The 16,744-nt window shown below is 50.5% G+C and overlaps 1 protein-coding gene across 1 annotated transcript in view; it reads right to left on the bottom strand.

The window, feature by feature from the left end:
* The window catches only part of GINS2 (GINS complex subunit 2 (Psf2 homolog)), a 10,483-nt gene extending 2,346 nt beyond the window's left edge, over nt 1–8,137 (bottom strand). Inside the window, exons 1-3 of the mRNA XM_006762223.2 lie at nt 7,988–8,137; nt 7,474–7,588; nt 3,235–3,334 (exon numbers count right to left, since the gene is read on the bottom strand). Coding sequence (XP_006762286.1) covers nt 3,235–3,334; nt 7,474–7,588; nt 7,988–8,077 — 305 coding nt within the window. The 5' untranslated portion in view covers nt 8,078–8,137. The remainder of the gene's footprint in view (nt 1–3,234; nt 3,335–7,473; nt 7,589–7,987) is intronic.
* Between the last annotated feature and the right edge of the window lie 8,607 nt (nt 8,138–16,744).

Genomic DNA, 16,744 nt, shown 5'->3' with positions numbered 1-16,744 from the left:
CCGCCCTGCTCTGTGCATGACAGGGGGTGGCGCCCCAACTCCCCAATTGGCCCTGCTCTGAGCCCGACCAGGGGCTGCACCTAGGGATTGGGTCTGCCCTATGCCACCCGGGAGCAGGCCTAAGCCAGCAGGTCGTTACCTCCTGAGGGGTTCCAGACTGCGAGAGGGCACAGGCCAGGCTGAGGGACCCCCTTACCCCCCGAGTGCACAAATTTTTGTGCACCGGGCCTCTAGTAATTAATAAGAGAATAAGCTCTACGTTGGACATCCCGTGTCTCAGGATAACTGAGTGCTCTGTGTATAGAATTTCCATCTAGAATGAATTTGTTTCAAGGCTGGGTCAGAGGTCATGACTTCTATTGCTCATACCTCATCGGTTACCCAAGGGCTTACAACCCACCAGGGAAAGACAGCAGCTCTATGCCTGCCATGTGCTCAGCACTACACAATACTTCTATCCTCGCAAAAGTCCTGAAGAGTAGACATTGGCCTACTCTACAGAGAAAACAAAAATACATTTACAAAAATTACAGAAGAAATTGCAAATTAGCATAACCTGAGCACATTTTACATAATGAATTCTGGGTAAAGGTTGAATTGGAGTCAGAGAGAGATGGTCAGTCTTCCTGTGTGAGATTTTTTAAACTGATCTTTGAAGGAAAAGACAAACTGGAAGATAAAAGCAGAAGCTCACATCATCATCACCAGGCATTCTAGGATAAGCTGGAAATGACCTCTTCACATGCTAAAATTAGCTCAAGATTAGAAGATGGATAATCAGTGTTATAAAGTTTATGTAGTGGATTTTACTTAAAGCCCAAACATCTGGATCCTTTGCTCTGAACAGCAGTAAAGAACAAAGAACCCAGCTCCTTGAACTGCAGAACAAAGGTACAATTAAGTCCCTCAGCCAAATGAATTCTAAATAATTCTAAGACAAGAGTTTCAATAAGAACTGCATACATAATATACTGAACGGGCCTCTGCTTCCCGAGTCTCCACTCCGAGTTGCTCTCCCACTGCCACAGCAGGCTTTCTCAGCTCCATAGGTGGCACACTCCTTCCTGCACACCCTCCGGGGGCCTCCAAGAGAAAAGCCTCAGCTCTCCCACCCCATTCGGTCTGCATGTGTCCCAACAGCTCTGTTTCCCAAACACACCATGTCCTTTCACGCCTCTGACTTCTCCCCCAGATCTTCCCTGATCTTTCCAGCCCAAGATCCCTTCTCTGATACCACCAGGCATTAGGGTTGCATCCCAACATACTCTGAACGGCATTTATCACACTGCAGTGTGACCACTGGGTAACAGGGTCACATCTCTCCCCCACTAAACCAGGAACTCAAGCCCATTATCACTACCTAGTTAATGCTTAGTAAGCTGTGAACTGCAGCCTCATGTGAACTGAAGGACCAAGTCTGTGTTATATACCTTGAATTTTCATTTGCATCCAAAAATAGAGCTTACTCTACAGCTCCCCAAGTTTTGTTCTAGTTCTACTCTTGAATCCATCAATTAAAAGGCATCAAAAGCTGTACACTTTGAAAATTACATTCTAAGTATGTCCCAAGCAAAATGATCCACTTTCCTGCCTCCTTCACTGATTCCCTCCCTCCCTCCCTCCCTCACTCCTCCCTCCCTCCCTTCCACAAACATGTGAGCACCAAGCATTGTGCTAATACACAGAAGACACAGTCCCTGCTCATTAGAACTGAGGGTGGGGGGAAGAGCATAGCCAGATAAGGGATTAAAAAATTTTAACTGACAAATGCTATGGATGTGTACAGAGATGCCAAGATGACACGTAGGACAGGAAGGGAGTACCTGTTAGTCTAAACCAAAGGAGGGAGAAGGGAACAGATGGACTTACTAGCAGAGGGTACAGTATATGCAAAGTCCTGAGGTGAGGACCTTGGTATGTATACAGAAGTAAAAGAAGTCAAAGTGAGCTGGAATTTAGAGTCAGCGGGGAGAACTGTAAAAGAGTTATGAGAGAAGGAAGAAAACCAGCCTATGCAGTGCTTTGAATACCATGATTAGGACTTTAGACTAAACCCTGGAAAGGCTCCAAGGAGTAGGGGAATCATATGGCAGCTTCACCTTTATTTTTTTTTAAATATATTTTATTGATTTTTTTACAGAGAGGAAGGGAGGATAGAGAGCTAGAAACATCAATGAGAAACATCGATCAGCTGCCTCCTGCACACCCACTACTGGGAATGTGCCCACAACCAAGGTACATGCCCCTAACCAGAATTGAACCTGGGAACCTTGAGTCCACAGGCCACAATGCTCTCTCTATCCACTGAGCCAAACCAGTCAGGGCTGGCAGCTTCACCTTTAAAGGGCCATTCTGGCTGCAATGTGGAGAGTGAATTAGGAGCTGATGTGGAACCAGAATTGGATGTAGAGAGACAATTTACTACAGCACATTTCTGCCACTAGTGGGCTTTTCTTATAGTTCAGGATCAGAGGCAAATGTGAGTCCTCTGGCTATTCATGTGACCAACATGCAAGAACTCAAATGCACATAACCAAAGAATAAAAAGGGGTAAAGCTCTAGTAATAAAACATATTTATAGTTAAGATAAAGGCTACTGCTAGAAATGATAGAGGCTCATACTGGGTTCAAATGTCAAGTGATAATCCTATATAATAAAAGCCTAATATGCTAAGTGTCCGACTGTTCGCTCGACTGTTTGATCAATCGCTATGATGCACACTGACCACCAGGGGGCAGACACTCCAACCAGTAGGTTAGCTTGCTGCTGGGGTCTGGCCGATCAGGACTGGGCAAGTCGGGCCAGACACACCCTGGAGCCCTCTCGTGGTCCCTCCCCAGCCCCAATCGTGCACCAGTGAGGTCCCTTGGCCTGGTCTGCGCCCTCTCGCAATCCAGGACCACTCCGGGGATGTCAGAGAGCCAGTTTCGGCCCAATCCCCACAGGCACGGCCGAGGGACCCCACCAGTGCATGAATTTGTGCACCGGGCCTGTAGTTAAGAGATAAAATGAAAAGAACCAAGGGATTTACTAGGAGAGGGAAGGGTGGAGAAAAGGAAAAATGTGGAAGGGAGAGACTTCAGGCAGTGTGAATGGACTCCCAGATTACTGACCTGAGGAACTCAGTGGACAGGAATACCACTTACCTTGGTAATGAGAGTGAAATAAAAAGGAAAGGCAGGGATTAAGGGATGAGAACCATGAACACGTGGGCTCTCAGTGAGATTACTTACTGATTTAACAGGAGTTTGGTCAGTTCCATGTAGTAAGGGCTAGGCATAGGGGTAAAAGTTTCTTCCATTCGTTCATGATCCCTAATCTTCTCCAACTTTTCTGAAATTTAGGAATGAATACATTTTACCATCACCATAACCAAAATGTTTTTTTAAAACCGAATTTACCAACTGCCTATATTACCTATTCGATCAACTGACAAATACATTTAAAACAGTTTTTGGACCCTGCCAGTGTGGCTCAGTGGTTGAGTGCCGACCTATGAACCAGGAATTATGCTTCAATTACCAGTCAGGGCACATGCCGGGGTTGCAGATTGAATCCCCAGTGGAGGGCATGCAGGAGATGGCCAATCAATGATTCTCATCATTGATGTTTCTCTGACTTAACACATTGTAGACAGATCACGAGAATTCTTGTGTTTTCTGTTCTAAGACTTGTGGCCAATCACGATATTAAAAAGATATTAACTTGTAAGAACATGTAATAGGCCGAAACCGGTTTGGCTCAGTGGATAGAGCGTCGGCCTGCGGACTGAAAGGTCCCAGGTTCGATTCCGGTCAAGGGCATGTACCTGGGTTGCGGACACATCCCCAGAAGGGGATGTGCAGGAGGCAGCTGATTGATGTTTCTCTCTCATCGATGTTTCTAACTATCTCTCTCTCCCTTCCTCTCTGTAAAAATCAATAAAATATGTTAAAAAAAAAAGAACATGTAATAGTAACTTCAGAATGCAATGGGTACTTAATTGTAAAGCGCGCCTTGCACATTTATGTAAAACGTGTTTCGTACTCGTTCAATAGAAACTTATCTGGTCACTGGGTAAAGCCAGCAATAAAACTACGGGGCCGCAATGTGTTCTGATAGCCCGAGAAAACCTCCAGTCCTAAATCTGAACTGCCCACTGTGCCTAAGGGATACACACAGACACGACTCTGCTGTGGAGTCTCACTTTAAAGGACTGACCACCCATCTCCAAGGGGCCCTTGGTATTATCTTGCAATCCTATGAAACTTCCCTGATCCATTCACACTCTCACCTTTGATCATGCCCACCCTCTTCATGCCTTCTCTCATCTCACTGCCCCAGCTCTCAGCCACTGCCTTGCTGAGTGCCCGCATGCTCCTGTCACCACATCTTCCTAACTTCCCTGTGTCTGTCCCCATACACAAGGGCCAGCCTTCCAGGTATGCACTGGACCCTCCTTTCACCTGCACAGATCACCACTCCAGCATCGGTCTCTCACCATGTTTCTCCTCACTATGTGACATTCCATCAAACATGCTGCAACATCTCCCATCTTAAAATAGAAAACCTGCCCTAACTGGTTTGGCTCAGTGGATAGAGCGTCGGCCTGCGGACTGAGGGGTCCCGGGTTAGATTCTTGTCAGGGGCATGTCCCTCCGATGCGGGCACATCCCTAGTGGGGGGTGTGCAGGAGGCAGCTGATCGATGTTTCAGCCTTATCTTAGAAAGTCTGATTTTGCCAGGGTTGTGGATTAGATCCCTAGTAGGCGCCACACAGGAGGCAGCTGATCAGTGTTTCTTTCTCTCCCTCTCCCTTCCTCTTTGAAATCAATAAAAACATGTGTGTTTTTTAAAAAAAGAAAAAACCCTCCCCTGACACCAAATCTTTCCCCAGCTACCAATCCATCTATCATGCCCTTTACACAAAACTTTGAGTTGTCTGACATTGGCATTAACTTCCCCTCCTCAACCACTCAGATGTGTGTCCATCCTACCCCTCCACCAGCATAGTCCACCAAGGCCCACAGCCTCCACTGGGCCAAACCCAAGGGCTATGTCTCAGCCTCCACATCTGACGAGGATCAATCCTCTCCCTTGGAGTGTATTAACTTAGCTTCTCGAACACCAGAGTTCTCATCTCATCAATTCTTTCTGGCCTCCCTGACCTCTCAACACTGGTGCAGGGCTCACCTAAACCCACGTCCCATATGATCTCTTCCTGCCTCATTTAAATACCATCTATGTGCTCATAATGACAAATTCACATCCCCAGATCAGTCCCTCCTCTGAATTCCTGACTCAAATACCCCACTGCCCATATTATTTCCACGTGGACTTCTATCAGGCACCTCCAGTGTAAGATGTTCAAACTCCACTCCTAGGGTTCACTTTAGCCCACACACTGCTCCTGCAGTCTTCCCCATCTAAGAAAACAACTCCATTTCCTTCCAGAGCTCAAGCCAACAACCCTGGTGCTAATCCTTAATTAACTCTTCTCTCTCATACCCCTCGGCCAGTCCTTCAGCAACCCTGCTGATTCTTCCTTCAAACTATGCCTAAACTCCAACCACCCTGCCCACCTCAATCAGCTGCTCCAGCCACTCCCAGCTCTAGCCTGGGTAACTCTCTACTGCTCTCTCCCCACACACTTATTCTTTGCACAGAATATTCACTCTTTTCTTTTTTAAAATCTAAACCAGAGTATGAAACACCTCTGTTCAAACCCTGCAATTCCAATGTTGGCCAGGGTATGGAGCACTGGAAACTCTTGGACAATCCTGGTGGGGTTATAATAATGGCTCAACCCCTGTGGAGCACCGGCCGTTTCTTACCAAGCTAAGCACAGTCTGTCCACGACCCTGCAATTCCACCCCTCGAGGTATTTACCTACCCAAGAGAAATAAAAACATATCCACAAAAAGACTTGGACAAGATCAGTCATAGCAGCCATATTCACAATGGCCAAAAACGGGAAGTAACCCAACTATCCACCAACATCAGAATGGGTGAACATACTGTGGCATACGCACACAACGGAACACCACTCAGCAATAAAAGAGTGTAATGGCACTTGCAACAGCGGTGAATCTCAAAAACATTATACCGATAAGAAGTCAGAGACCAAAACTGACACAGTACTAGATGATACCATTTACACGAAGTCCAAGAACAGGTGGAACCACCTGGTGGGAGAATCAGAGAGCAGTTGGCTCCTGGGCAGTGTCGACTACGACGTTTCACTCCTCTCACCACATCCGGCCCAGGACTAGGAAGCAGCTCAGGCTGGGCCTAAATGAGAAGCTTTCAGGGGATGCAGCCCTAAGAGCCAGGCCTGCTGGGACTAAAAAAGCCCTTCAAAGCAGAAGGAACTGGGGCTTCCCACGATGTTTCAGGACTTCCAGGGCCACTCACCCCGTAGGACCGGGAGTGAGGCAGAAATGCCCAGTCTTTCTTAACTGCATGTGAGAGTCTGACTGAACGTGTCCTTGCTTCTAGGAGGCAGGTATCCCCAAGTGATTCCCAAGGGGAGGGGGCGATCAGAATCAGGCATGGCTTTTCAAATTCTACAGGCATGCCTATGACCACCACCACCACCCCAATAAAATTACGATTATTTGCGATAATGAGCCACTCACATCTCCGAGATGGGAAAAAAGACCGAAAAGGATAAAGTCAGGGTCAAGTCGGCCTGCATCTTCAATGCATTATTTTCTTTTCCCTAACAACTTTATTGAGGCATAATTAACGCACTACACAATTTACCCACTTAAAGTATACAATTCAATGGTTTTTAGTATATTCACAGTTGGGCAACATTTTCATTGCCCCAAAAAGGACCCCCCCCCCCCACAATCCCTCCATCTCCTCCATATCCCTATCCCTAGGTAAGTACTAATTTATTTTGTCTCTGTGGATTTGCCTGTTCTGGATAGTTCATATAAATGGAATGTTACAAATAGGGTCTGCGTGTTCTTTTCAGAGAGCATAAGATTTTCAAGGTCCATCCACATTCCTTTATATGGCTGAATAATATGCCCTTGTAGGGATTATTTTCATGCATTTTCTATAATGTAAGATTAACAACTTTGCTCAACATGTCAGTCTATATCTATAATAATAAAAGTCTAATATGCTAATTAGACGGGACATCCTTCCGGACGTCCTTCCAGACGACCTTCCTAACGAAGCCGGTGCCAGTAGCCCGGGGAAAGAAGGCCTACTCTTGCACGAATTTCGTGCGTTGGGCCTCTACTACGTATATATTTAAATTAAACTGTTTATTTTAAGGCCTTATAATACTTTTAAATTTTAAACCAAGGTGAAATAGCTTTAAACACAAAATCTGAACTAAAAGCGGTATACACATCCCAAACTGACAGAACCCTGGTAACAGCGGTCAGCTGACTCTAAGGCGTGAACCTGGAGCCATTGGTTTCAGCTGGTCAGTGGGTCATGGCGTCATTGCGGAACCCGGGCACCCGCGTCCTTACCCACATCCATCCACTCCGGGGGAAGCAGCCGGCACTTCTGTCTTTGCTTCAGGTTAATCGCCAGCCACAGAGGCACTTGCACCGGCAGGCCAGGGTTAAAGGGCCCCAGGTCGCCCTGCCGGAGGAAGCAAACCCCGGTAAGGCGAGGCAGAGCTCAGGCATTCCCGGACCTCCAGACACAAACGCACGCCCGGTGGTCACGCGGCGCGGGAGGCAGCCCACGTCCGCCCTCGCGCGGTGGGGCTGCCGCACCTGGCGGCCCACCTGAGCCCAGTTCCCGAGACGCCGCGGAGAGGCCGCCCAGGAACACCTGGGAGGCGCGGGCGACCTCCAGGGGCTCCCCCGCCCACGTCTCCCGGCTCCGAACCTCGCCCCATCCCCGTCCACGCAGGGCCCACGGGCTGGACGCGCCGAGTCCGCCGCCTGGCTTCCCACCCGAGACGTGGGAGCAGAGCAGGGCGAGTCGCCGTCCGCAGACGCCAGTTCCTGAGGCAAATGCCCGGCGCACCCTTACCCCGATGAGGTAGATCTTGTCCAGACTGAAGTTCGGGATAATGGTCACCAGCTCCTTCTCCGCCAGAAACTCCACCTCGGCCGCGTCCATAGCGGAGCAAGCCGCCACCCCTCAGCGTCCCTTAAGTGCCGGGGCGCCGCTTTCCCGCCACCGCGCGGAGCCCGCCCCCCGGCCGGAAGAAGGCGTATCTGCCCAATAGCAACTCGGCGCTCTCCGCGAGCGCGGGAGGCGGAGAGAGCGGCTGCTACGAGCCCGCGGATTGGCGATCTTGAACGAGGGTAAGCGCTCATCCCGCCCCTCTCGTGTCCCGGCTCCGGCCCCGCCCCCTCGCTCACAGGCATGGCCACGCCCACTCCCGTGGGGCGGCCACGCCCTCTCCCGGGTCACCGACCCTACTCGCGCCTGGTGCGTGCCGGCCTGCCTTTCAGCGCCTAGCTAGCTAGCAGCACCACGCTCCTGTGTTCCTTCACCCGCCCTGGGCGCCTACCCGCCTTACTCCTGGGTCACAGCATCACCTGAAACAGCCCGACCCCATGAGAGTGAGGGAAGGCGTTTCCTTTCATTTCACAATCTTCTGACCTCTGCATACACATTGGTTAAAAATCTTTAAAAATGTAGATTCCCCCCCACCCCAATCTTCCAAATGAGAAACTGCGGGGGAAGGGCTCCGAATTTGCACGTTGGCAAGCAACCCAGGTGAAACTTATGAAGGGGCAAGTTTGCAGGCTGCAGCAAGTCTGTATTGATGTGCTCATCTGTTTGTTGAACAGGTGCCCTCTCTACAGTGGGCTTGTGTGAAACTTAATAGCACTGGTCCTCAATCTCCCCGTGTGTCAGAATCCCCTAGCGGCCTAGACCAGTGGTTCTCAACCTTCCTAATGCCGCAACCCCCAATACAGTTCTTCATGTTGTGGTGACCCCCAATTTCATTGTTATAAATTGAACATAATTAAAGCATAGTGATTAATCACAAAAACAATATGTAATTATATATGTGTTTTCTGATGGTCTTAGGCGACCCCTGTGAAAGGGTCATTCGACCCCCAAAGGGGTCGCGACCCACAGGTTGAGAACCGCTGCCCTAGAAGCTTCTGAGTTACTATGCACACTCCTGGAGAATTGTGTTTCAGAGGTTGGATGGGACCAGAAAGTTGAATTTTAACCAGAGCCAAGGGAATTCTAATGGGATTCTAATAGGCCAGGAAAGCTTCCAGGGAGGTAAGGGAGCCAGTGCAGGACTGGGGGACAGGCAGTGGGCTGGATTTGAATTTGAAATCCTGCTCGTCCGGCCCTGAGAAGAAGCAGAGGGACAGGAGTATTCCAGGGTTCTGTACCCTGGCAGGAAAGCGGCCCCACTCCAGAGAACCCCATGCTTTACTCTCTAAGCCCCCTGCAACTGCCCCGTTTAGGGCTGCTGGGACGATGAAATAAGACTATATTAAGTTCTGCCCACTCACATGGCATGGAACACCATGTCTGTTGTTTCTCTGCAAAGGAAATTGCCATTTGCAGACTTGGAGATTACTGTCATTGTGTGTCATGTATTCAAACAAACTTTCAAAGAAAATAAATGAAAGAGCCTCTGGATGCTGTGTGACCCAGGCAAGTGACCATTCTGACCTCAGTTTCCTCATCTGCAAAAGAGGTAGGAAGAGAAGGAGCCCGGAGTGTTTAGGGAGGGGGAGAAGCTTTGGGCCACCTGGCCCCTCCTGAAATAGAAGCTCCTTCAGACATCTGCAGAGAGCGTGTGCCAACTTGTCTGGGTTTTGATTGATGGGAGAACGTTTTCTTCACTGGCAAATATTTGTGTTCCAAAGCTGGCGCGGCTTCCCTGCAGGCTTTTGCAGCCTGTAAAAGAGCAAAGGAAAAGAGCTGGTGGGAAAGCCGGGGTTCAGAGAAGCCACAGCAGGGTGAGCAGGAGAGCAAGCAGAGCCCAGTGTCCACATCACCTGAGTCCTGGTGTCCTTGTCTGTAATGTGATGGCAGTGCTGCTGCTGACCCCGCTGGGATGCTGGGGGAACAGGAGACAGAGTGCAGCGTTACACACTGCAAAACGGTGTCTTAGAGTCTCAAACTTGAGTGTACATCAGGGTCCCTTGGAAGACTTGTTAAATGACTTTCCTTTCATAGCAGCATGATTTGCAACAGCCCAAAGGTGGAAATGACCCAAATGTCCATCAGCTGAGGGATGGATAAACAAAACATGGTCTATACGTGCTGTGGAATGTTATTTAGCCATAAACGGGAACGAATGCACTGATGCCTGCTACAACGTGGGTGAGCCCTGAAAACATTATGCCAAGTGAGAGAGGCCAATCACCAAAACCACGTATGATTCCACGTATATGAACTGTCTAGAACAGGCAAATCTGCAGAGACAGAAAGGAAATGAGTGGTTGCCAGGGCCGGGGGAGAGGGAAATGGGAGTGACTGTGAATGGGGATGGGGTTTCTTTTTGGGGTGGTGGAAATGTTCTGGAATCAGATAGTGGTGGTGGTTGCACGCTCTATAAATATACCAAAAACCACGGAAGTGTACACTTTAAAAGGGTGGATTATTCCTCAACAAAGCTGTATTTACAATGCCCTTCCCTGAGTTCCAGGCTCAGACTTTCTAACTCAGAAACCACACACTTAACATGCTCCCCAGGAGGTGTTTATAGTGGGGAAACCTGGGAGGGTAGCAGCTGCTCCAATCCAGCCCAACGCTGAGCCATTCCCAGGATCCAGTCTCCTGCCTGGCTCTTAAAGTGTGTGTGAGGGGGTGGGGGTGGGGGGAGTAGTACTGAGATGCAAACAGACAAGAGGAAAACAAGGGAGGGGAGAATGATGGAAGTGGGGTTGCTACTTGAGGGGGGGGCAGGCCCTTATACCATTATTTCCTGCTGTAAGAACTGCCTCCCCTGCAGGGCTAGAATGCCCCATGTGGTAATGAATTAAGAGTTGGAGATAAAATTAATGGGGTGAAGGAACAAATCCTTCATGCCAAAAAATTCCAGATGATGTATATAGATGCCCAGCCTTCAAGAAGGTGGAGCATTGCCAGTCGGTGTGGCTCAGTTGACCTACAAACCAGGAGGTCACAATTCAATTCCTGGTCAGGGCACATGCCCGGGTTGTGGGCTGGTCGCCAGTGGGGAGCGTGTGGGAGGCAGCCTATCAATGATTCTTTCTTATCATTGATGTTTCTATTTCGCTCTCTCTCTCCCTCTCTCTTCCTCTCTGAAATCAATAAAAATATATTTGGGGGGGGGAACATGGAGCATAACACCCCACTCCTAAAGTGTGGGCTGCCCAGAGCAACTTCCTTCCAAGGAGAACAAGATGGAAACAGGGGAAAACAGAGTAACTTGACAGTGAAGAAACCTAATCAACATGACCTTAGCCAGGTCATCAAGGTCAACAGCAGTGATAAGCCAAGGTCACAGCATACACCCTTAATATCATGGATGAAGAGGGCACTTTACCTCCCAAACCTACAACCGCAGTCTCATCCTGAGAAAAACATCAGACAAATCCCAATTGAAGGATTTTCTACAAAACACCTGACCAGCACTTCTCAAAAGTGTCAAGGTCACCCTGGCCGGGTAGCTCAGTTGGTTGGAGCATCATCCTGATACCCCAAGGTTGTGGGTTTGATTCCAGGTCAGGGCACATACAAGAATCAACCAAAGGATGCATAAATATGTGGAAAAACAAATCGATGGTTGTTTTTTTTTTCTCTCTTTCTCTCAAAAAAACAAAAACCTGTCAAGGTCATCCAAAACAAGGAGAGTCAAAACCTGTCACAGCCCAGAGGAGCCTAAGAATTCATGACGACCCAGTGTCATGTGGGATCCTGGATGAGATCCCAGAGAAAAAAAAAAAAAAAAAGACATTAGGGGAAAACTGAGGAAATGGGAAGCAAGTATGAACTTTAATTAATAATAATGTATAAAAATTGGTTCCCTAATTGTGACAAATGTACCAGAGCAGCATACAATTAACACTGGGTGGGCAGTCTACGGGAACCTGCTGTACTATCTTGGCAACTTTTTTGTAACTCTAAAGCTTTCCTTACCAAGAATAAGTTTATTTTCAAAACTTAGAGCTCCCCTGGAAACCTAATCCGCCCCCCAAAATGTGAACCTATTGCCCTCTTCAGGGTAGTTGGCTGCATAACTACTTTTGGTCACACAGAACAGTGCTCCAAAGTGAGCCAGCAACGCGGACTGCTGATGTGCAGGCAGTGGGTCTTCCTGCAATGATGAAATACTCAGTTTCTTTCCAGCCGGTAGACTTGGCCGCACGTGGAAATGGAGCATTTGCAATAGGACTGATGGGCGACCGGGGTACTCTGAAGGGTCATTTCCTCCTGCGTTTGACGTTGGGCCAGCAGCCCGCCGATGCATCCCCACAGAAAACGATGAATGACAGAATTGAGGAGGTGGGTGAGAAGCTCCACAGACTCTCAGCCCTGCCTGTGCAAGAGACTCATCTACCCGATGCTGGACCCGAGGAGTCAGAACCCCTGAAGTGGGGCTCAGGCCTGGGCGGAGAGCCACTGCTCTGATAAACTGAGTCCAGCCTCTCTCCTGTGGTGGTGGTGGAGGGAGGGGGTGACCTCAGGGAAAGCACTGACTTGCAGCTAGTGGTGTCACCCATCTAAGAAGCTGCTTGAATTACAGTGTGGGCAGCCGGAGGAGAGAAATGCAGAATGCAAAACACCTCCTGGGTAACCTCCTTGCCTGGCCTCAGCTGGAATATGCCAGCGGTGTGGTTCAGAGCAGGGCTCTGCTAACAGGATGTGAATGCCTCCCTCACTACCCCCCTCCCCGTCCCAGGGCTCCCAGGGGCCAGGAGCCACAGCTCCTGCTGCCTGAGTCTAGTCTCTAATGTGGAGGTGATAACGTGGCCCCTGGCAGGACTGACCTTGGTGGCTCCATGGGTTTGGGCTGTACCTATTCTGAATGTCATCATCCCCTAGAGCCCATTAGGTTCTCAGCTGTGCCAACATGGCAGGTGGTGGCTCCTACTCTCAGCAGGAGCTGTTTCTTCTTTTTAATTTTTCTTCATTGATGAGAGAGAGAGGGAGGGAGAGAGAGACATCAATTTGTTGTTCCACTTAGTTATGCATTCATTGGTTGATTCTTGTATGTGCCCTGACCGGGGATCGAACCCACAAGATTGGCATATGGGGAGGACACACTAACCAACTGAGCTACCCGGCCAGGGCAGGAGAGGTTTCTTTTGCTCATGGCTGCCCCAGGAGGCATTACCATCCCCATTGAGTGTGGTGAGAGGTGAAGCAAGAAAGACATGCAGTGGCCAGCTCTCTAGGGCCTGCTTTGTAAACCTTTCTCTCTTCTCTCTCTCTCTCTCTCTCATTTAAAGTTCTTTAATAGTCTCCACTTAATTGGCTTATTTGCTGTTAATAAATTGGCAACACAAGGAGGGGCCAAGAGTGTGCTCGAAGGCAGGCTCCTGTGTGTCTGGGAGGACGCCACTTTTGGGTTGCTGGTGGAGGAGTGACATGAATAGCTCTGCACTCAGAAATACAACAGTCCAGCAGCAGGAGACTCACCTTAGATGGGAGGTTGTGAGAAGTCCAGGCGAGCAGTGGGGATGACCTGAGCTAGGACAGCGGCATGGGGACCATCAGGAGGGGTTGTCTGAAACCAGAGACCGGGACTGCCTTCCTGTGTCTAGGAAAGCCAGGTTCGGGATGCTGCTGGGCCCCACCCAGGTGGCCACAGGTATCTCCCCACCTATCTGTGGCCCCACACAGCCTGGCAGCACACCCGCCCCTCCCTGGAGGGCCTGCCGGCTCCTCGCTGCAGCTCACTGGCCTCCGGGGTTTGGCGGGGGAGCCATCATGCCAGCCGCATGGTGCACATCACGGCTGAGCTGGGTGCTCTCAAGTGGCTCCAACATGGTGCGAACACACTCTTGTGTCTTTTTGCCATCTGCTGCTGTCATTAAAAAATTACATTTCCATCTGTTTTCACACTTTTTTCCCCTCCCAGCCTTCCCGCCTGCAAGCATATAGCGTGGCTCCCACGTCTCAGATCGGACATTGCTGGCCTCCTGGAAACTGGGAGCATCTCTGGGACACGCCAGGGTGAGGGGTGACGGGCTTTGTCCGCGGCCAGAGCTGGGAACGTCCATCCGTCCATCCGTTTCCTCTTTAGTTGCCATTTACTGCAGCCCCTGCTCCACTACTCCCCCCCTCCCCCCCCACTTTTGGGGGAAACCATTTACAAAACGTTTTATTGTTGGATTTAATCAGTATGTGCAGCTTTGGCATTAAAAATAAATGAAAAATAAGCTGCAGACATTCGTAACCATCCCCCCAGGATGTATTAAAATGGAGGAACTGACTCAGGAAATGAGAATCAAAGAGCCATGTTTTGAGGTCAAGATAAGTCGTCTTTCTAGACCAGCCCCACAGAGGCCCCCCACCCCCACCCAGACGGCACCCTGACCTTTAATGAAGGGTCAAGTTCGCGTAGAACACGACCCCCCAGGTGGGTGGCTCTGGTGGGCCTGGTGGATCTTCTCAAGCACAGCCTCGTGAACACCAGCGTTACTGCCAACATCCCAGAGGCCCCTGTGAGACAGCCAGGCCCTGTCCTGTCAGCCTCAGGCTGGCCCCCCGCCTGGTGTTCTTCCTGTTGCCATGGGCACTAAAAGCCTGGATGAAGCGGTGATTAGCCACGGCAGGTTGCTGAGGGGGCTGGCGGCCTCTGAGCAGTGCCCAGGGAGATGTGGACAGAGCCAGGCATCAGAGTGAGCACCCAGCCCCAGCCCTGAGGCCGGCATCCCCCCGGGTTCCAGAGGGAAGAGGACGGGGGCACAGATCATGAGCAGAAGCTGTGAGCGCGCTTGCCTGGCCCAGCGCCTGCTCCAAGGGAACGTGCTCTGGTGGCCACTGGCCACAAAGTGAGGAGACACATGAAGCAGATTTGAACCCAACTAGAGCCTGACAAAGCCCAACGCCCGGCAGCCACTCAGCAGGGCCCTGGCCCGGCCAGAGACCGGCGAGTGAGAGGTCACTGCTGGTTGTTCCGAGCCACTGAGTGTGGAGGGTGGGCTGCCTTAGTCCCTTGGGCGGCCATAACAGAATACCACAGACTGGGCGGCTCACAAACAACAGAAACTGTTTCCAGTTCCGGAGGCTGGAAGTCCAATATCCAGGCACCAGCAGATGTGGTGTCTGGTGTCATGGCCGCTTCCTGGTTCAGAGTTGGCCATGTCTCCACGTGTTTGTGGGGGACACACACGCTCAGTCTATAGCAGGGGTGGGCTGCTTAGGCCACAGCGAAAAGAAAACGAATACACGATGTCACAGGTTCATGAGTTAAATACACACAAAGTGCTTGGAACAGGCCTGCACACAGCAAGCAGTAGGAGGGCTGAACAAATAAAAATCGTGAGCACCTCTGCAGTGTGAGAGCTGGGAACTGGTGTGTGGGGCCGCGTCCCGGACGCGGGAGCTTTATTTTCTAAGGGTTGTGTGTGAGGGTGCCCAGGGCTTGAGTGTGGGTGTCTCAGCCCTACGCCCTGAGCCCCAGCTGACGGGCTCCCCTCCCTTCCTCTGATGACTTGCACATCAGTGATTATGAAACAACTAGTGGCCCCGTGCACGGATTCGTGCACATTGAAAGGAAAATAATTAGAAGAAATATTTTAATATTGCTATTTGCCCCTTCTCCCTCAGCGCCTGGGAGTCAGGCGGCGGCCCCGTCCCCACTGACACTGGTTGTGTCTGCTGGCAATTGGACTGCTCGCACCACCTTGGCCTGGCACCACCTGCTCATGTGCTCCACCATCCTGCTATGACCGGCTCTCCTCTGGCCCATCAGGCAGCAGCGCCTCCTGCTGCCAGTGCCACGTCACCAATGCCCACCCTGTTCCGTGCTGCCCCCTGGTGGTCAGCGCACATCATAGTGAGCAGTCGAATTCCCGATCACACCCAGGGGACAATTTGCATATGAGGCTTTTATTATATAGGATGGAAGGGAGTCCTGCCCCAGGAGAGGAGAGGGTGCTGTGGGAACCAGAGGACAGAAGACTTTAATGACAGGGCCCAGTGGGAGCAGCATCAGGTGGCAATGGACCCAGCCTTGCCAAGAGACTGGGCTGGGAAAAGGCAGCAAAGGCATTCCAGAGACAGAAACTGCATGAATGGGTGGCGGACTGTGGTTCCAGCGATGGCCACATCTCCCAACCCACATGCTCTTCTTACCACGTGCCTGTGGCATCGCTCCCGTCAAGAGCTGTGTGTGCCTCTGTGGGAAGCAGGACCCCTGGATCATTCAGGGACCCAGTGCAAAATGAACATTCGGGCCCTTGTTCAACAAGGATTAAGAATTTCTAGGCAGCAATGGCAGAGAGAGGGTCCTTCTGAGAGTGGGCCCTGTTGGATCATGCCCATCGCAGGCCCATGGAGCAGGTCCTGACTGTGGGGAATATATTTTAAAAAAGAAAGAAAAAGAACTTCTAGGCAGCAACGGCAGAGAACGGATCCTTCTGAGAGTGGGCCCTGTTGGAGCGTGCCCATCGCAGGCCCATGGAGCAGGCCCTGACTGTGGGTCCCATCATACAATCCAGGCACTCAGCAGGCCAGTGTGTGAGGAGGGTGACTGGCTCCAGCTCCTTCCCTTCTCGGCCTCAGTTCTTTGCAGTGAAGAATGAACGGTGCCCAGAGAGCTGACCTCTGCCCGTGGTTCTAGAGAGGTGACCTCTAGAGTTTGGACTGCCCTGTCTGATAGGAGTG

The sequence above is a fragment of the Myotis davidii genome, unplaced genomic scaffold (assembly GCF_000327345.1).
Source record: "Myotis davidii unplaced genomic scaffold, ASM32734v1 scaffold77, whole genome shotgun sequence".
Lineage (NCBI taxonomy): Eukaryota > Metazoa > Chordata > Mammalia > Chiroptera > Vespertilionidae > Myotis > Myotis davidii.
Note: the sequence above shows the minus strand (reverse complement) of the source record. Positions and strands in the feature narration are given on the sequence as shown.